At 45.9% G+C, this 21,171-nt stretch overlaps 1 protein-coding gene across 2 annotated transcripts in view; it reads right to left on the reverse strand.

Moving 5' to 3' along the window:
• GNAO1 (G protein subunit alpha o1) overlaps positions 1 to 21,171 on the reverse strand; it is a 154,601-nt gene that overhangs the window by 47,106 nt on the left and 86,324 nt on the right. For both annotated transcript variants that reach the window (XM_032960603.2, XM_032960604.2), the window contains exon 4: positions 368 to 528. In XM_032960603.2, the coding sequence (XP_032816494.1) occupies positions 368 to 528 (161 nt within the window). The remainder of the gene's footprint in view (positions 1 to 367; positions 529 to 21,171) is intronic.

The following is a 21,171-nucleotide window of genomic DNA, read 5'->3' on the forward strand; positions in this document are numbered from 1 at the left end:
TGGTGAGATCAAAAATGTAATAATATTATATGCATCATATAAACAAATCTGTTGAGGATTTTTTTTTGGGATTTGTGGATTTTCAAGAATGCAAGAGACCAAGTCGAGTCCCTGCTCAATCGAGCTTTCGAGCAATCGTGCCATCGAGTGTTGGAGTTGCACTCATCCTTATTGGTGGAAACATCACATTTCCCCAGCCATGGTCAACCTCTCCCCAGCAACATGGCACTGTTGACTTCCCGCACCTCCGATTAGCACGGGTTGGCTACGTACGGCGCGGAAGCAGTTCGGCGTGCGTACAGAGCGGAATGCTGGACGGCACGATGGACCTCTGGATCCGTAAGTTGTGAGTGAGGCCTGAACTCACTATTTGGCGGAGTCGTTGAGCTGGTACTCTCGTGCGCGGTTAAAGCACTCCTGCATGCCCGAGTCGTTCCACAGACGCTTCATGGCGCCCAGCAGCTCGGGCGAGTATGGCTCCGTGTCCTCCATGCGGCTCACGACGTCGCACACCATCTTGGCGTCCGCCTGCACAGGGAAACAACAACAAGAGCAGCATTCGTGCTGTGAGTTCCTTCTGAGGCTTCTTGCCAGTTCCACTATTTCGGACGCACACGTGTCACAAGCTTTGTATGTACTGCTTGTTGAGCTTCTTTCGCACCGTACGTAGCCAATCGTGCGAATCGGAGGTGGATGATGCAACCTACACAAATGCAAGTGTTCTTGATTGGTACACATATGATTTGATGCAAGTATCTCATAGTCCAAGAGCGAAACATTAAATACACTTGAAAAGGACAAAGGTGCACATTGTCTGGCTAATAATACCGTGGCAATCTCTGTTGCACAACTGATGAGTCAAAATATATTTACTTAACTTTCACAAGTGGTAGGCTTATCCGTTCCCCACGTTGCCGATAAAAAAAACGTCTCCCAACCTGCATTAGCGCAACGCAAACGATGGTGGTGCGATCCCAATTAAAGGGCGAACACCTGCGGAGTTAAACAGGCATTTGAGGTGGCAGAGGCGGCAGCTATACAATTTGGAATCTTCAGTGTTGTGCACAAATGAATTACTGATCAGAGTCACTCAATTGGAAAGGAGGCCCTGTCCCTGGCAATTATTTAGAAAAGGTCACCAAACTTTGAGAAGACAACTCACAGACCGTGTGAATTCGGCTGAATCACAATTTGATGTAAAAATACACGCGTCTCCTGGGAAAATAAATTATTTTGGCAAGCGGTCCAGACATTACATAGGACAAGAAAGTGGCACTCATTTAATCGACCGAGAGAGACGATAAACAAGTCAAATTCCGACCGAGATTTCAAATCCGCAACTATTTGATTGCACTTCTCAATCACTCTTAACCAGAGCCCCGTCAGGCAGGATGGTGAATGTACGCGTCAAACAGAATCACTGGTCGCACTGCGCACATGCCGCGTACGATCAAGTTAACGACTCCTCCCCTTGCACGCGGCCCTAATTAAGCCACAACCTCAACACCTAAGCATCACCTTTATTCCCACGCTCTTCTCTCAACCCCCCTTCGCAGCTCGGGGGAGAGAAGGGTCTCATGGGCCCGCCCAACTCGCCGGTTAAGTTGCGAGGAGTGCAGGGCTTCGGCTAACAAGTCGCCCTCGCCTCGAGGCCAGATTAATCCAACGGCACTGGGCCACGCGATGCCGGGTCGTGACCCGACTCAGCCTGGAAGCGGCCACGGGAAGCGAACAGTCAAATGGGTCAGGACCCGAGTTGGAACAAAATAGGCCGGATGTTTCTGAGTGTGTTTATTTATTTGTAAAAGATTAAGGTTGACGAAATAGCCTCGCAGTTAAGGTAGCCGCAGCTCGCCACCGAGGCGGATGATTGCAACGGTGTAGTGCTTTCAGTGATAATTATCAGTGATTATAATAATGGCTGATAATCCTACAAATATGACGATAAAAGAACCCCCCACCCCCCATCACATGATTTACAAGAGCGAGTGGTTGTTCAGCTGTCATGGCCCCAAATATGGGAAAACTTTGCAACTTGACCAACAGGTTCAGTATTAAAGCGCAACAATTCTGGTATTGAATATCTTTTTGGCGCAAAGCAATGATTCACCTGTATGATGCCGCGTAAATTAGTAAAGGCGCAGTGCTGTAATTGCTTGCTCACAGCACTTCTGGCAGCAGCTTTAGAGAGGCCCTCGAAGAGTGAGTTTGGCTTTGCTTTCACACTGATATGGCCAAACATCTTGATAGAGGTGGGAACTACCCATTTGTTCAATCACACATGACCCGCCAATCAACTAAATGTGGTTTGCCCATTTACACTTTCGGGGCGGACGAAGGCGGAGGGCATTTTAAGAAACGCTCTATCGTCGTTTCAACTGCCACGCCGGCAGATCGAATCGAACCGGTGACCTCTGGATTTGCAAGTCCAAGTGTGCGATCACTTCACGGTCGCCTCCCACCTACTGAGCGTCTTCTGTTTGATTGACAAAGGCATCTTGCTGTAATCTGCTTTGGAGGCAATAACCCGACTACTTGCACGCAAACGACAGCGCCTTCCCTCTCCCCGAACCGCACCGGCCCGGCGAGGTCATGCGCAGCCTCCCGTACACCTCTCCCTCCCCCCGACAGCCGTGGCCACTCCATCTCACCGCATTTCCGCCCCACTCCCACCTTCCAAAACCCCCATCACCTCTTGACACGCCGCTCTGGCAGGTGGCGAGTAATGAAGATGTAAAACAGCACAAAAGCAATTTCGTGGGGTTGGTGGCTTTATACAGAGCAGTATTTTCCTGTCGGAGCCAACCAACCGATCAGACCGTAGGCAGGCTAACGACAACACCCTGTTGCTTCCACTGCCAAAATTCATTTTCTATTGTTGACTCTCTTTCCTGCTCAGATGTTGCTTTCATAGCCCCTGTCCTGAAACACCGCTCAAAGTCCTGGCATCGCATTGCGATTTGCTCGAGGGTTCAAACACTCCAGGTTTTGTTGCCAATCGCATTCGGGTTCACACAAATTGTTGCATCTGTTGCCTTAACTTTACAAGGATGCCCTCCCTTGCCCTCCACTTTACCAGAGTGATTCCCACATTCAGCCCAAACGCCTAAAGTAAAATATACAACCCAAGGGTGCCCTATTCATCCCAGGGCTCCCTGCCAAGGAAAAACTATGGACCGTGTGGTCAGCCAAAGGGTTCCCTCCTCACCCAAACACCTCCTCTCCTTGAATCAAAGAGCTACCTGCTAAGCCATGCAGGAGGCTCCCTGCTCAACGAAACCACTTCTAGATCAGCCCCAAATCCCACCTGCTCAAAGGGTCAATTACGTTACTCAGCTCGAGGTGCTCCAAAAATTGTATTTCACACTTTTCTGCGTAGTTGGCTCCTGACCCCAGCAATAGTCCACTTATTCACTCATCGACCCATATCCATTGCTCCTTGATTGTACCATCGACTGTCAAACGTGCCCAATGCCGTGTGGATACCCGAACCCTCCAACACACGTCGGGTTTTAACCACCGTGCCTCGCCCGTAAGCCCATGACAGGAGTCGGCGGGTGTTGGGATGCAGCGCTCCCTATTGTCGCGTGCGCTCACTCTGAGCCATTCGGGTTCACACAAATTGTTGCATCTGTTGCCTTAACTTTACAAGGATGCCCTCCCTTGCCCTCCACTTTACCGCCGTTTCAGCGTCACAATCTTCAAATATATATTTCTGGAAAACGGCCGTATCTGCACGCTGCACGTTCAATATTTCAGCGTGACAGCTTAACCGCACTTCTCACTGGCGGTGGCGCTCGGTGTGATGAAGATGACTCTGCTACATGAACTGGCAAATGAAAGTGGGAGTGTAAAGTCTGAATTCAGAGGCAGTAGGATTTGAGATCGATGGGATGAGAAGCGGTGGTTGGGGTAGTGGCTGATTAAGTAAGTGGCTGGGACAGTGGCTTAGTGGCTGAGATAATGGCTGAGTCAGGGGCTTTGTGGGTTAGTGACCAGGTTTCTGAATAAGTTAGTGGCCTGGTTAGAGTTTGGGTTGGAAATTGTGTTGGTGTCTAAACTAATGGCTATGTTCGTGGTAAGACTGGCAACTAAGTTAGTGACTGTGTCAGCAACTTTGCTGGTGAAGGGATTCACGACTAAGTGTATTGGCTCGTGGCTGAGTCAGTAGCTTGGTCGGTGTGTGCCTTCGTGTCCGGCTCAATTTCTTTTTTCTCAGCAGACGGCTAGGATGTGGATTCGGATTTTACAACGCAGAGCGCCCTGTCTTGGGTCACCACCACGGACATTGAGCTGTAAAGTACCGTTGTGCCGTGCACCAACTTCAGAGAGCATGGGCTGCGGGCACTGAAGGTCATTTTCCAGAGCAGGTGGTGACAGTGCCAGTGGGGGGGGGGGGGGGGTGGTACTGACTGGCACTCTTGCGAGAGACACAGAGAGGTGTGGATCGGGGTAGAGCCGAGGACCGTAACAGATGGATGAGAGCTTAAAAAAAAATGTTTAACGCTCAAGCAAATTTACGCGGTGAGAGGAGTGGTGCGTTATTATTTTGCCAATTAATAAAAAAACAATCAACAAAGAGGCACGCGATGGAGTGGGGAGGGGACGTGACGGGGGGGGGGGCAAGGAGAGGGAGACGCAACGACGTGAAGAGGATGAAGCAAGACAGAGAGTCTGAGAGAGAGGAGGAAGAGGGGGGGGCACGGGGAAGTGGAAGCATTGGCAGCGGAACGTGTTGAGGCAGAGGTGGCAGAGAGACGGACAGATAACAACGGAATCGTAGCAACAACAACAACAACAACAAATAAAGAGAAACCAGAGAAGATAGAAAATAAGCGGTCAAAAGGAAATGAGGGAAGAAGGAGAAGGGGCAAAGAGAGTGGTTGGTAGGAGGAGGAGGAGGAGGATGAAGGGCGGCGGTGATGGAGGGGAGGGTGGATAGCGAGAGCAAGATAATGGAGGGAGATGGAGGAGCAGCTTGCAGACGTAAGCAGTCGTCCGGGCAACCGGCATCTCATTCCGCCAATGGATTCGGCTCCCCCGCTCCCCCACGGCACGGGCGCACGACTCGCCGCGGACAGGAGCGAACGAAGCGCCCGAGCGCAAAAAGACAAACACCTCCCTCGGTGGAGCAGCACGTAACAACAGGCGGTCGGGGAAAGTTTGCATGTTCGCGAGCAGCAACCTTATGATGGCCGGCCACTTGTTGGCACACACACACACACACTCACTCGAGGTGGCGGTGGATGATGGCCAGCAATCACGAACCGTTACCGCTGCCGCACCCCACGCGCACAGAGAGATAGAGAGAGTTTACGTTCAACAACCGCCGCCATTCGCCACTGAAGTGGCGGTGACGTCGCTTGTGCCAGGCTGTGTGCACGTTGAGGCCACGTGAAGTGTCGAACCCCCGGCTGCCAGGTCATGGGACAGACACCCAGGTGGCGCCATGGGTCGACTGAGATGACTGGCCGATGCACCACCTGTGCCCCCCTACTGTGCCAACAAAGAAAAGGCACAGTGCTTGACATGTTTACTGTCAACATACAGATGGAAGAAGACAATTTGAATACACCCAAATATAACACTAAGAAATTAATTAGATTTTGGGGACGGGGGAGGAGCACAGCTAAACATAGGTTTTTTTTTACTCACGAGGAATATAAATAAACGAGTGCTTTAGGAAACAATGGCTTCATCTCGTTAAGAGAGGGGGTTAGCAGTCCTCACACGCGCTAATCGGATTAGCGCTGTGATGACATGCCTCTCCTAAGTTACGTGGGAGGGATGTGGCCCTAATTGCGATTCGTCTCTCCACGGCAACGGCCAAGTGATCGGTGGGCTCGAGGCTTGGCCAAAAAAACCCCAAAACCGCTCGTCCAAAGTGCTCGCTGGAGCTCGGAGCCCGAACCGTCGGCTGGGAACACATCTGCCCGTGTGCCGACACCCAAAGGGCTCGAAGAGGGCATTGATAAATGATCAATTGACGCACGCAACTCTTTAAGATGCGAGAGAACGCGTCCAACGCGGGTACGTACACTCGTTATTCCATTCAGGGATTGGTATTATATACTTCCAGGCGATCGGTATCTAAACTACAGCCCCCAAAAATATTTGACACGAATAAGAGCTGCAGAATAGATACGCAGATGATGCGTCTCCATATATCTGTCTCTCTACGCTCAAAATTAAATATATTTTTGAACACAACCCATCAACCCCACGGTCTTCTGGGAGTGCATCATTTCAGCAGCATTGATTCAGTATAAACAGGGTACTTGGTAATTTTATCTAAATGACATGAGACACGGTTAATTGGTCATTTGTATCTACATGACATTATTCCAGTAATTTGTAATTTGAATGTAATTTTGCATTGCACAGACGGATGGTGTTAAAGACATTCACGAAATTTCTAGATTAATTGCACGTATGCACAGACGCGGTGCTACGTGGAAAGGTGGAAGACCCCCTTGTGCAAAATGAATTGGGTGCTGTCATTGTGAATTGTGGGTAATACATTAAGGTGGATTGTGGGTAATACATTAAGGTGGATTGTGGGTAATACATTAATGAAGACACGACGTAAAATGGCACAACTCCTTCCAGAGGTCACCGCTTAAACAACAAGTTGCTCTAAAACGTGGGTCCAGAGCGAAGCTGATGGTATAAAATACTCAACTATATATGCACGTGCTGAAAGATCTTATCAGGGCATGTGCTTAATGCAATCGCTTATTAAAAGCACTGCAGCACAATAGGGGTCGGCAGGCAACCGCATCAAGTGCCCAGCCATGTTTTGTGTCTCCAGTGACGATGACGAGCACTCATTTTAAGTTTAGTCGACCTTGGGGTGGGCCCTACGATTCAGATACATGAGCTAAAAAAATACACCCCCCCCACCTCCTCCCATAACAATAACAGTCTCATAACAGAATGGCGCATCACACTTCCAATGCAGCCTGTTGACGTCTGTGTATTTACCACTGGCGTTGTGCATAGCGAGGTGTTGAATCTGGGCCCACTCTCAATCGTACGATGCAGCGTGTGAAACACTCGACCATTACTCTGCATAGGTACACACACCGCGGGTGTACCGACGCATTGATACATTAGTTAAAATTGATTCTTGCCCTAAGGATATGCGCTTCGAATCGTGAGCGTGAAAATCTATTGTTTTCAATCCATATGCGTTGCATGCCTGTAACGGCGCTACATTGCACAACAATCGTACTGCTATTAAATTAAAAAGAACGAGCCAATAATGGCTGTGTCCCGTGCGTGACGTCACTCCACGTCGACCAGCCCCCCTCATTAATAATCATGAACAGGTTATGTCCTGCACATGGACCCCCCCCCCCCCCCCACATTAATAATCATGAGCAGGTGACGTCCTCCAAATAGACACCTCCTCCATTAATAATAATTAGCGGGTGACGTCACTCCACATGGGGGGGGGGGGGGGGGTGAAGCGCCTCCTCCCCCCTCCTCCCCTCCTCGGCGTCAACTCACAACCCTCACTACAAAGGCAGAACCCTCACGTCATCACGTGATCTCCGTCACGCTGTTGAGACCTCAAAGTAAAAAGGATGTCTTGATGAACAAGGGATTATAACCTTAGAATTAAATAGGTCTGTGTCACCGCGCCCTAACAAATTGCACACACATGGCTGCAATGAATATCACATTTACTGCAATACACCCATCCTTGGACGGGCAAAAGGCGAGTTAAAATAATCTATGCCTGGCTGGCTGCTAGTTGGGTTCCTCCCCCCCCACCCAACAATAACTCTGTGGTTTTCACACCTGATGATGATTGCTTGTGTTGCAGTCGAAACGTCGTGAGAATTGTATTGTTTAATATTTTTATTATTTTATTGTTTCCCTTCTACGTGACTTTACCGAAAGAACCAATAATATGAATCCCTGCAGTCACGAAAGCTTTAAATAAAAAAAAAAACTCTGTTGTTTAGTGGTTTCAGGCCGTTGCCACCGAAACTAGCTGGGTAACTAGCTAAACGAGATTTTCTGTGTAACAAATAAACAATGAATCGAATTCAAACGGTGGAAGAAGACGTGCAATGTACCGTATGTATGCATGTTGAACTTCTTTCGCACCGTACGTGGCCAACCGTGCAAGTCAGAGGTAGAGACGCCGAGTAATGTGGGAGTGATGAACACACAAGACTGTCACGGTTCATTTAAACCCGCTGTAACGTTTCAATTTGTGCTCCCATTAATGTAATTATTTTGCCAGAATATTATTTTAAAGACTAGAGAATATGAAGAGAGAAAGAAAACCTTGCAATACATATTATCTTAGATGATTATTACGTAAGCAGGTTGCTTTCAGTGCTCCAAGTATAGCACTGTGAGAAGAGTGTCAAAATTACAGCTCTCTCATAATTTCCGTTGCAGAGCAATTGGTCCTCAACGAGTGTTGATAAATTACACTGATTGTTGAATCGAAAGTGCGACCCCACATTCATCAAACTATAAGGCGGGCGAATAGTTACATGGCTGATACACATGTCAATAATATTCACTCATTTTATTAGGAATAAAAAAGACTCCCATGTATAGGCAAGTGGTGTTAGCGAGCACCTATGAAGGCTAGCACAGGTCACGAGGGGAAGGGTGGCCCACACCAGGGGCGGAGCCAGGATTTTGACTTTGGGGGGGGGGTGGGCTGACTTCAATATTCTGAGATATCCAGTGTTTATGTTTTCCAACGGGCGCCACAAATGTATAAAACAAATTTTATTGGATTTGAACGCGGAGTTTATTAATAGGTCGGAGCCGCTGATGTGGCTAATAAGTTCGATAAGTTCGAAAGGCTGCCGCTCAAGCAGCCTGCAGGGCAGCACAAGGTGGCAGCCTGCAGCATTTTGCAGCAGCCGGATATCCGGTGATCCCGATTACCGACTTTCCCAAAATTTCAGGGGGGGCTAAGCCCCCCCCCCAGCCCCCCATGTGGCTCCACCCATGTCCCACACTAACATGCGGCGCGCCTTTGTCTCCCCAGTGGCGATGTGTACACACTGCACCAGGTACTCATGTAAGACTGAATCGACATAGGAGAGGCCCTTGGACCGGTTCAGGTATTTGTCACCAATGTTGGCTGTGAGCGGGAATTGAACTGAGGTCACTGAGGTCACTGAGGTCGTAGCGCAGTGCGCTATCGGGGACACTGCCACTACCCCAACAAAGTACACAAATATCATTGCATGCATAAACACAGCACATGCGTGTATGCACTGCACTATATTAAATGTACCGCTTGGATTCACACGTGCACACAGACACACACCTCCCTTCAGCAGGTATATAAGCCAGCATAAAGAAAATATCTTCTATTTCAGAATTAGATTATTGTATTGTACTTTTCATGGGAGACATGCTGAAAGCTGCAAAATTATTACATAAGGAATCATTGATGTGTACGAAATTGTATTTAATATAATTACTTATGTATCATTACATTTGTTTTATTCTAATTAATTGTTTTACTTTTATAACAGTGTTAAATGTAGAAAAAAATGCATTGCATGACAGAAGTCAGTTGTGTTTTTGGAGACAGCAAAAAAAGAAATCTATTTTAGTTTTATAACGCAATCCATCGTGAAAACGTTATCTAGAAATGTAATAATTCGACATCTTCCCGCCGCACGAGCGGTGATGCGGCCCAGCGGCAGAGCGCTCACCACTCTTTGCAGAGGTTCATGGTTCGTATCCAGCGGCCGCCCTGGTTATTACCGCAGGTGGTGGCGCCACGATGTTAAGTACCTCGCCTGGTATATTTGGAGTTTACATGTTCTCCTCGTGGTCGTGTGGATTTTTCTCTGGGCTCTCCTGTTTTTCACTCCACGTTTAGAAACATGCGTTTAGAGTATTTGGCTTACGTACATTTCCACGCGATAACCCACTTTGTTGAGCGATCATTTGTGGCTAGGTAGCTTCCGAAAAAGAGCTGCAGTGAGGGAAAAAAGTATTTGGTCCCCTGCTGATTTTGTACGTTTGCCCACTGACAAAGAAATGATCAGTCTATAATTTTAATGGTAGGTTTATTTGAACAGTTAAGAGACAGAATAACAACAAAAAAACGCATGTCAAAAATGTTATACATTGATTTGCATTTGAATGAGGGAAATAAGTATTTGACCCCTCTGCAAAACATGACTTAGTACTTGGTGGCAAAACCCTTGTTGGCAATCACAGAGGTCAGACGTTTCTTGTAGTTGGCCACCAGGTTTGCACACATCTCAGGAGGGATTTTGTCCCACTCCTCTTTGCAGATCTTCTCCAAGTCATTAAGGTTTCGAGGCTGACGTTTGGCATTCGAACCTTCAGCTCCCTCCACAGATTTTCTATGGGATTAAGGTCTGGAGACTGGCTAGGCCACTCCAGGACCTTAATGTGCTTCTTTTTGAGCCACTCCTTTGTTGCCTTGGCCGTGTGTTTTGGGTCATTGTCATGCTGGAATACCCATTCACGACCCATTTTCAATGCGCTGGCTGAGGGAAGGAGGTTCTCACCCAAGATTTGACGGTACATGGCCTCGTCCATCGTCCCTTTGATGCGGTGAAGTTGTCCTGTCCCCTTAGCAGAAAAACACCCCCAAAGCATAATGTTTCCACCTCCATGTTTGACGGTGGGGATGGTGTTCTTGGGGTCATAGGCAGCATTCCTCCTCCTCCAAACACGGCGAGTTGAGTTGATGCCAAAGAGCTCCATTTTGGTCTCATCTGACCACAACACTTTCACCCAGTTGTTCTCTAAATCATTCAGATGTTCATTGGCAAACTTCAGACGGGCATGTATATGTGCTTTCTTGAGCAGGGGGACCTTGCTGGCGCTGCAGGATTTCAGTCCTTCACGGCGTAGTGTGTTACCAATTGTTTTCTTGGTGACTATGGTCCCAGCTGTCTTGAGATCATTGACAAGATCCTCCCATGTAGTTCTGGGCTGATTCCTCACCGTTCTCATGATCATTGCAACTCCACGAGGTGAGATCTTGCATGGAGCCCCAGGCCGAGGGAGATTGACAGTTCTTTTGTGTTTCTTCCATTTGCGAATAATCGCACCAACTGTTGTCACCTTCTCACCAAGCTGCTTGGCAATGGTCTTGTAGCCCATTCCATCCTTGTCTAGGTCTACAATCTTGTCCCTGACATCCTTGGAGAGCTCTTTGGCCTTGGCCATGGTGGAGAGTTAGGAATCTGATTGATTGATTGCTTCTTGGACAGGTGTCTTTTATACAGGTAACAAGCTGAGATTAGGAGCACTCCCTTTAAGAGTGTGCTCCTAATCTCAGCTCGTTACCTGTATTAAAGACACCTGGGAGCCAGAAATCTTTCTGATTGAGAGGGGGTCAAATACTTATTTCCCTCATTAAAATGCAAATCAATTTATAACATTTTTGACATGCGTTTTTCTGGATTTTGTTGTTGTTATTCTGTCTCTCACTGTTCAAATAAACCTAGCATTAAAATGATAGACTGATCATTTTTTTGTCAGTGGGCAAACGTACAAAATCAGCAGGGGATCAAATACTTTTTTCCCTCACTGTATATCGCTCAGTAGAGTATACCTGGTAAAATAAAAATAATTTAGTTGAATATTCACCATATTCTTTGGGTCTTTCACCAAAATAATACCCGCATCATTTTCACAGTGGACACAAAGATAAGCTGACGCCATCCTTAAAGGGTTAGGCCATTGTGTGCCGGTATTCAGGTCCAAATTTGCCTAACTCTAAAACTGCCCACAAATGATTCAACTGGGATCACACGGAGCAATCATCGTTTGCTGCTTGCAGACTTGTAACTCCAGGTCATCCTTGCAAATTAGACTTATCCTGGTCTCTTGAGTTTCTCACATGCCATGTTGATACTGACACCACACACAAACTCATCGCATCACCGTGGACTGTTATGGTCTGCACAAATAAACATAAATATGTTTGAGTCCATCAGCTTGTTGGCGTTGCAGACCAATGCAGATGATCAATCAGCATTTCTGTGAGCAAATCAACTCTGGAGTGGTTTTGACATTCTTGGTCTCATCAGCAATCAGACTTTTGGTAAACAAATCCTGCTGGATGACCAGATGTTATTGGCAAGGGCATGACACTGAAATACATTTTCCATCAACACAAATGCCACGTTATTATCTTGCTTACAGAAACTGCCATTGCAGAGGACATACGTTTCTCATGTAGGAAGAGTGTTCACATGAACGGTGACCAATTGAATGTCCACACCCTGTGCAGTATTTGTGCATGGTGTTCCTCTAATTTTCGATGTTCAGGTTTTCTTAATCTCATGTGCGTTTACTTATTTACGGAGTACAGTAAAACATTTTCCCATGTTTAGAGCACATTTCACAGATTTCTGTAATTTCCCACGTATCCACCTATCCTCAAGTGCCCAGCGAGTTGCACACACGACGTTTTAATGAATGCAAGGACAGTATTTCCGCAGTGCCAAAACAGAACCACGTGCCTTGTAAAGTAAGACTAATTTTAGACTGCATGGCTTGTAGTAACGGTTCAGGAATATTAATGGTGATGCGGCCAACATATATTTTGCTTACAAAGAATGTAAAAACTATAATTACTCGCATTTTGCGTTACCCAGCAGTGAACAGAGCTATAGTCATTGTGCACAAAGCCTGGCATCATTACTCACAAGGGCCAGGAAAGGGACTTAATAAAATAATGCCAAGTCAGCTTTGCTATTGCTGTTCTCCGCAGTGACTAATTTATGACTACAGTGCATGGACCTGTCCACCTCTGACTTGAAAGAATACTATTTCGTAGAAGATGGTGCTATATTTTATACATACGAATTATATTAATAAGGACAAAGACAGTGATGATGGTACGGTAACGTGAGCCTAATTTGTGAAAAATATCATTCAATAACTCCACATTGCATTTCAATAAAATCTACTTGTGCCAAAACATCAAGACCATGGCATTAAAGGAGTGCTGCACGGAAGCTGTTATCTTGCATTGGTATATGATGGAGTTTGTATACCTGTCAACCCATACAGTTTACCCCGTATTCTTGTACAGGGAAATTGAGTTTTCAGGTCCGTACGGCGTGCAGCCGTTTCAATACGAGCAACAAATGTTTTTTTCTCTATTTGTTTGTGTTGATCCCTTGTGATGAGACTTTGTAGGATGAACTTTGAGATTTATAAGGGCACGGGTTTGACCAATAAGGTCTGAATTGGTCTGTAATAAGGTATGGTACTGATAAGGGGTTGACAGGTACGCGTTTTTTTTCATTCAACCTGGCCGGGCCGGGTAGCATTCTGCTTAAAATGCAAGATTCCCGATCAGGTGGATCGTTGCTCACCGCAGCCTACCACCGTACCCCCACCTCCAGGGTATGTAAAATAATAAACATTGTGTGAGAAGCCACCAGTGGTTTTTTCTGCGAAGAGAATGGCCTCTGCCATTGGAATGTAGAACTTCAACCACTCGGAGACGAGCGTAGCCCAAAGCGCATTTAATTGTGCTATCTCTGCCCACAACTAACGAATGCGATGCCAGGCAGCACACTCGCTGCATAACACCGTCCGTAGATGGCACGACTTTTGACTCCTGCCATGCTGTGATATAAACATACGAGACGTCCCGAGCATCAGTCTAGGTGGATGCCTGGGTTAGGCCGAGGACAAGGAGTGACAGTCGGACAGGATTTGTTCATAAGCAATTTGACAGCGGGCAGGAAAGGGACTGCACCAAATATTCCCAGGTGTGATGCAGATCGCTCCTCAGTCACGGCACTTTGTATTTTCATCAAAATATAGACGATGGCTCGGTTTGTTAAAAAAAACTATTTGAGTGAATAAACAAACGATGAAAGCACGAATCCCATAAATCTGTCCACAACTGTCACTGCTGCCAGTGGAACAAAATCCGGACAGATTGTGTTTTTATAAAGCTCACCCTTTATTCGCATGCCTCTTCCCATTGGGGGAAAACACGCTCTGTTGTAATCTTCTCTGACAGATGTCCACTGGCCCCCCCATCCATCCATCCCCTCTCCTCCATCGCTCGCATCCGTGTGCCCCCACTTCCTGATGCTTCTTCGCTCCCTCTGCCCTTCCATCTCAATCCCTCCCCACAACCACTGGCCACCTCCACCCCCCCACCATCCCCTTTCTCCACAAGGTGTCTCGTTACCAGGGACACCACGCCAGTCCACAGGGAATCAAATCGGCAAACGCGCCCTAATCCCAGCCACATGCCCCCCCCCCGCCCAAACCCCCAGGGCAGAGAAGCAACGCTCATTCGATTCCGCCCCCCCCTCTATATCTCTCATCAGCTCCACGCAGCTGCCCCGCTTTGCACAGCGCTTCGAGCAAACAGCCAGCAGACGTGCGCGGTGTTGCCACGCCTGAGACAACAAAGCAGTTCAAGTCCCGTTCAGCGCGTGCACGTTGAACGTCTTTCGCACCGTACGTAGCCAACCGTGATAATCGGAGGTGCGGGGGAAGGACAGCGCCACATTGGGATGGTTTCCTTGAGTGACATCCCTGGGTTTCCTGGGTTATTACAGGACAAGTGCCCCGAGGGTAGAAGTAGTAACACCGTTATAACATGTGCCCCTTTTAAAAAAAAAAATTGACAGCACTTTTTAACTCAATCCACTGCCGGATGAAGGCCTCCCCACCACCCCGTCATTGACAGGCGTTTGTGCGACCACGCTTCATCACCCTGTGAGACGGTGAAGGCTGGGGCGGTGTGTGGCACCCAGGACCGGTGCAGGCGTCACTCGCCACTGATGCTTAACCGTGGCCACGACTCCGACTGACGATGCGATGCCTGCAAGTGTAGTGCGCTCACCACTGTACCACTCTCCCGTACAATATACACGCAGTGTTATTATTATTATGTTAAGTCATCTTTCTCCGTGTCGGTCTTTCTGTGTGTGCGTCTGTGTCTCTGTAAGTCGTGTGTATGCATCTGTCTGCCTGTGGGTGTGTTTGTGCGTGCATCTGTCTGTGCATTATCTGCATGGAGTCCAGCTGAGCGACTTGGAAGTGGCAGTTCAATGGTCGGCTACACCGCAGAGATAATTGTGCTAGCAAATTTGAAAGCAAGTAGATTACTTATTTACGTGAGCGTTTATGGTTATATCTGTCTATTCATCTGCGATTATTATAATGCTTGTTTACCCAGGAAAGCCCCATACGTTGCTGTGTGTCATCCCAATTGAGTAATTTGCAGGTATTTTTGTTTCAATATTCGGACGTTTAGCCAATGACGATCACACGTTTTAGCTATGGGAGGAAACCAAAGATGCCGGAGAAGACCCACACAGAACGAGGGGAGGGAAATAAACTCCACACGGAAAGGCGCACAGAGTCGCGAATCGAATCCAGGTCCTTCTTGCTGTGAGGCAAAATTTATTTAACCGTAGCGCCACCCTGCTGCCCCAGGTGTCGGCCCAGCAATGTTTTTTTAATTGCTACATTAAAAAACGACTAAGGAGCATGAAAAAATGACGTCATATCGAACAACAAAAAAACCGAAACGTTGACCTTTAATGAAATCATTGTTTGACAAATAAACAGCACTGAGACTTTGCAATCATGCCAACCACAAATCTTTCCGAATTTAGTTTCATCTATTGATAATGCTATATGGAAATAAGCCTCTTAATGCAACGGAGTACACTCTGCAAGGATTAACTCATCCACTAGATTTACAGAATTTTTAAATGTATGGATAATGAAAACTAAATGAACACTTCTCAATCATTATCAAGGATGCACTTTGAAAGGACACGATACAAGCAAGAATATTGAAGCCAACACGTAGCCTTCAATTAAATATAATTCAAAGTAATGGGTTTAGGGCATTTTTGTCTGCATAACAGTTCAGATGATGTGGTGAGATACGAATCAGTGATATAGAACTGAACAATGCTGATCTTAGATCATTAACAGCCACGTATTATTATCTCACTTTGATATCTGGAATGCGTCTAGGCTGACTTGGTGTAGAGATTATCAGCATATGGTGCTACAACTACAATATAACGTATGCCTATCCATGAGTAATTCTATATTATTCTACCCTATATACCTATAATACGATGAACAGGTTTCGAAAAATTCCATGAACAAAATAAGGAGAGATGGATGTGGCATGCGAATATAATTCCCTGACCAGCATTCGAGACAGATCAGGCTGAAATGAAGCACTGTTAACAGGAAACATAGCAGATGATGATAATGGGCAATTCCACAATAACGTAATTACAGAATGGGACACAGAACCAAATAATCACGAAATTTAACAAACATCGTCAGGATGTTATATTTTTCCAGTATTCTCACAGCAGGCTGGTGTGATGTATTAAATGATCCCATTCACTTCACACAAAGCCAATAGTTTTCTGCAGCTAACATTTTGATTCGTTCTTGAATGTTGGGTTAGGCCGTGGACATAACGATCCGGTCAAATTTGTGTCGTTAAAACCCTCCAACACCAGACAGCCAAACAACTCAAATTGTGACTTGTACCAGCTTTGACAACGCGCCAAATATATAATTCACCAGGAGGCTACATAACAATTCTCACAACTAAAAGAAGCGATAGTTGGTTTGATAACTGTTCTTCGACTCGCCGGTAAGTTGAAACAACAATTATAATTGGTCACGTGAACATATTCATTAGTGTGTCAGTGTAGGATAGTGGAGGGTTTTAATGGCACAAATTTGGCAACATCATTATGCGACCTAACCCCCAAAATAACAATGAAGAATCACGAAAGAGCTCATTCCATTGCCGCCGCGTCTCAAGTGCTTGCATGATTATTGTAATTCATTTCCTGTGGAAATGCCTGTATACATATGCAATTTGAAACCCTTTATTTTATCAGGTGCGACTGTATAAATAATGTCTCTTGGTAGGGAGCCTTAAGTAACAGATTGATTCAGACACACACAGACGCATTCACTACATTCTACCCATAATGCCCTCAATTACATCTCTTCATACACATTGCGCTTGAAGATGAAACTGCTAAATACGAATTGACCATGGATTTCTGTACTAAATATTATGAATCCATTTTCCTTTTGCGCTTAATTGCGATTTTTATTACTCAACTTGATGTGAATCATTTGTACAATTTCAAGACAATACTTATTCTGTGATAATTATTTATGTGACATAATTTGGATTTTCTGTATGACATGTAAACATGAGGACATTGGTAAAAAAAAAGTTCCATAACCGTTCACAAAGCAAACAAAAAAGCCGCTAATTTGCGATAAAAATTAATGGCACCCACCACAATTTCAAAGGAATATTCTCACCAATTATACGGGACTATAATTAGTTGAGGATCAAGAATTTCAACGAAGGAACTGTGAGTTATTTTGCAAGCTGTGCCGTCTCGAACTGATCAGACGCTCCGACGTCAGAAAGGTAAACCGCACCTGGGACACTGCGCTTATGAGCGCAGATGAACGCTGCACTTAACACATTTAAATGATCTTCTTGGTTCTTTCGGTAAAGTCACGTAGAATGGAAACAAAGTAATAAAAATAAAACATAATAAAATAAAATTCTCACGACGTTTCGGCCACAACACAAGTAGCCTTCTCCAGGTGAAGGAACAGAACTGTCGGGACGACAGCAAATAACCGTCGAAATTCGGGGAATCGAGGGAACAGTCGAGCTATCCGCCACGTTCTATCACATTGTTCAGAACATGTTCTCATATTGTTCTACTTTTTTTAAAAAAAAACCTTAGAGCCTACCAAATATGTATGTAAAATTAAAATGGTAACGATTCTTTGAAGGTTAAATCAATACAGTCTTCTATAGAAATGTTTTTGAAAAAAAAGTTGCCCGGGACATCATTTTGGTCTCAACTAGAGGAAAATTCTTCACTTAGCAGATGCCTCTCACCAGGGGGGGGGGGGCTTGTGCCCTGTGCTGGCATTTCCACGGCTGGTGTTTATTTAAAGTGCCGGTTACAGATTTTGCCTCAAGTTTTGAGTGCCAACATCCTTTTGAGAGAAGGGGGGGGGGAAGTACAGTTTAACGGCAAAACAAATTCACCGCAGCAGGAGGGACTTTGAGGGCATATTCACTGGACGAATTTGCCAATTGATGTATTCATAATGGCCCTCTGCTATCGACTGCAGAAAGGCTAGCCGAATTAAATATTTAACATCGTACCTCATTACTCGCTCATATTGTACGGTGTTGCAGCAATAAAGCGGAATTTACTAACACATATATTTGGAGCTCTGTAGAGCAGGGTAATGCATTTGTCCGGTGGTAGCGTACGTTTAACAATTGGTAGCGTATGATGCACATCGATTTACAAAGTTGTGGTATCTTCTGCTCTCTATATGTATGACATGACTATAATACAAATAATAATCTCAACATGGGAGTTTACGTAACACGACCAACAGCATCTGTCGTTTATCTCCCAATTTTTAAAACATTAAAATAGCTTTTTTTGTGGAATTCGTGAAGCCCCCCCGTGTTTTAAGCAGCTTTGCGTGAATTTGGGAGAGAAAAAAAAAGGCAGCAATAATATTAATCTGAGTAAAGTGCTCGTTCGGTCTATTGCAACTATCGTTGAAAGACCAAGGCAGGATCTGCCGTGACTTGCTGTCGGGCCCAAAAAGTGTAACCCCCCCCCCCCCCCCCCACTGAGGGCACGGGAGAGCAGTAATACAGTAATACACGCATAACGCCACACATCCTGCGCAGCCTGGCCGCTCAGCATCCCATAAAGCTCTCACCCCAAACCGGACGCCGTGAACGTTAACGGGGAGTAAATCAATACTAATCCCACTTGATTATTTTAAAAGCCATAATGCGTCTTTCCACATTTTCGAATTTCTCCAAAAATCCACCTGCTAATCCGGACAGCGTTTTGGCCCCGGACCGTGCGTCGCGACGCCATTAGCAGATAAAGGCGCGGCCTGGGGGTTTCTACGTCGTGGGCGCGAAACCATCTGCCGTGCAAACCACGGTTGTACTTTAAAAAGCCTCACTTGGCAACACGCTAAGCCAACTTTTTAAATGACGAGCGAAGCGAATGGGTGTCCTATTTAATGGGCCACCGGACCCATTAGCCGGCACCGCACGTTGGCCGTCGGTCGGTGCACGCTTTAATTATGCACATTTAAGGAAAAAAATGACGTAAATCCTTTACAAAGTCGACCACCTTCTTTATGTATTCGACAGAGAGGGTGAAATAATTAAACGGCTTATTTAAAAAAATATACAATTTCATTAATCGCTCAATAATGCATGGTTTAGTTCCGTATTTACATTAGATGGTAATTAATTTTAGTGCGACTCAGCAGGGCCTTGTATTTTTTTGGGTTTCAAAAATATATTGCATAAACTTCATACATTTCAACCTCCCCGTCCTGTAATGTCTTCTCTTGTGCACCAGCCTCTCTCCAAATCTAGGCTCGGCCTATTGTAATCATGCACCTCATGCAGAGAATGCGTGTGGTGACTGGACGTCCATGAATCATATATTATTATTAGTAAACTAATATAAACGGAAATGTTTTGAAGGAAATTCTATTTTATATAAGCATTGTATTCCGTTTAAGTCATACCGCCAATGATTCGAGGAGGGAATGACCAACATTTCAGATGTCCATTCACTCCAGCTAAATTATGAAAATGTTATTCAAGATTATTGAAAAATGTACTTAGTACAATGTGACATTCTGTACATTTTGTACTTGTAATTAATCAATGTTGCTTGATTGTTGTTTTTATTGCAGGTTGGTGATTTAAAACAGAAAAAAAGAGATATGTCAAGCTACTGATGAAAAAATCTTATCACAACGCTAAAGTTAGATGTTATCTCTTGGAATGTTGTTTTTCATTGCACAATCACAGAACTTATGCAACTCTCCAACGTGTTTTTTGGTTGTACCATGTGATATTTTAGCAGGATGTCTGACGTTTCACTCCATGTAATGGGAGCCTCTCCAGTAACTGAACATTCACTTCTCCAAGACCGACCGGAGCTCTGCAGCACAACCGCGAAAACCCCTGCAAGCAGAAAACCACGTACGGTATATATGTTCTGCTTGTGTACATGTGTAGTGAGTCCAACTGAGTCGCAGACATTGTCTTGGGAGCAACACTATTTATTTCAGTAACTCAACATTACATAACACAACCTACACTTGGGTGTTGAATGCCCAACTAGCCACACTACGGCAGAACACGGTTCGCTATCCCGGCCCGGACCACAAACTGGGTCCCGGACCGCGTGGCTGGAGGCTTCTTTTACCCGACGTGGATCTTCTTCACCAGCAACACGAAGAACCCTGAGCCCCTCACGGGGCCCCCGTTACATCGGCCTGGGCTGGGGCTGGCTCCGCCCCTCGCCCCGCCCACTTTCTAGATCTCTCGAGCTCTTTCCCGAAAGCTCCCGAGAGCTCTTTTATACCACGTGACCGCCCAGCGGCCCCCGTCCACCGGTGGCCCCCCTCCAATATCATCCGGTCACGTGTCGGCAGGTCAACCAGCGGATCATGCCCCAACGTAACCCTGCCTGGCTGACACTCCCTCTCGCTCCCTCACTGGGAGCCCGCACCGTACACTGTACGTGGTTCCTCCGCACTGACCAGCGCTCACCCAAGCCCCGCTAGGGCTGATACTACGCCCAGTAACCGGGCTACACATAATGCCAACACATTATCTGCCGCGGCTTCGTAAGCCCGGCACCACACAGTGACATTCACAGTCACGACACATGGCATCCGCAATTATTCTATCACGTTCATAACCTTAGCTTCCCCGTTTATAAACATGAACCTAAATATAAATCAGATGACAGCGAATCGCTAAATTAAGGAGGTTCTACGCATTTAATTTCCTTATGACAGCCGGTGCTAATGATCCTCAATCAGTGTAAAATAAAATGCAAATACATTTGTAATAGTCAAATGGCTTCAATGCCCTGCGCTGTCAGACGCCCTAGCAAACACAGTTGAATGGGTTAATGTGATTTTATCTGTGCACAGCAAATAGTATTAGGTATAGCAGCACCATTGCATTCAAAATGCAGATTACTGTCACCATTCACTGTTATTGGTTCACGGCAAATCTGCCTAAACAACACCATCCAAACAAATGTGTTTACC

The sequence above is a fragment of the Petromyzon marinus genome, chromosome 25 (genome assembly GCF_048934315.1).
Source record: "Petromyzon marinus isolate PM22_M1 ecotype Great Lakes invasive population chromosome 25, UKy_Petmar_22M1.pri1.0, whole genome shotgun sequence".
In the NCBI taxonomy this organism is placed as follows: domain Eukaryota; kingdom Metazoa; phylum Chordata; class Hyperoartia; order Petromyzontiformes; family Petromyzontidae; genus Petromyzon; species Petromyzon marinus.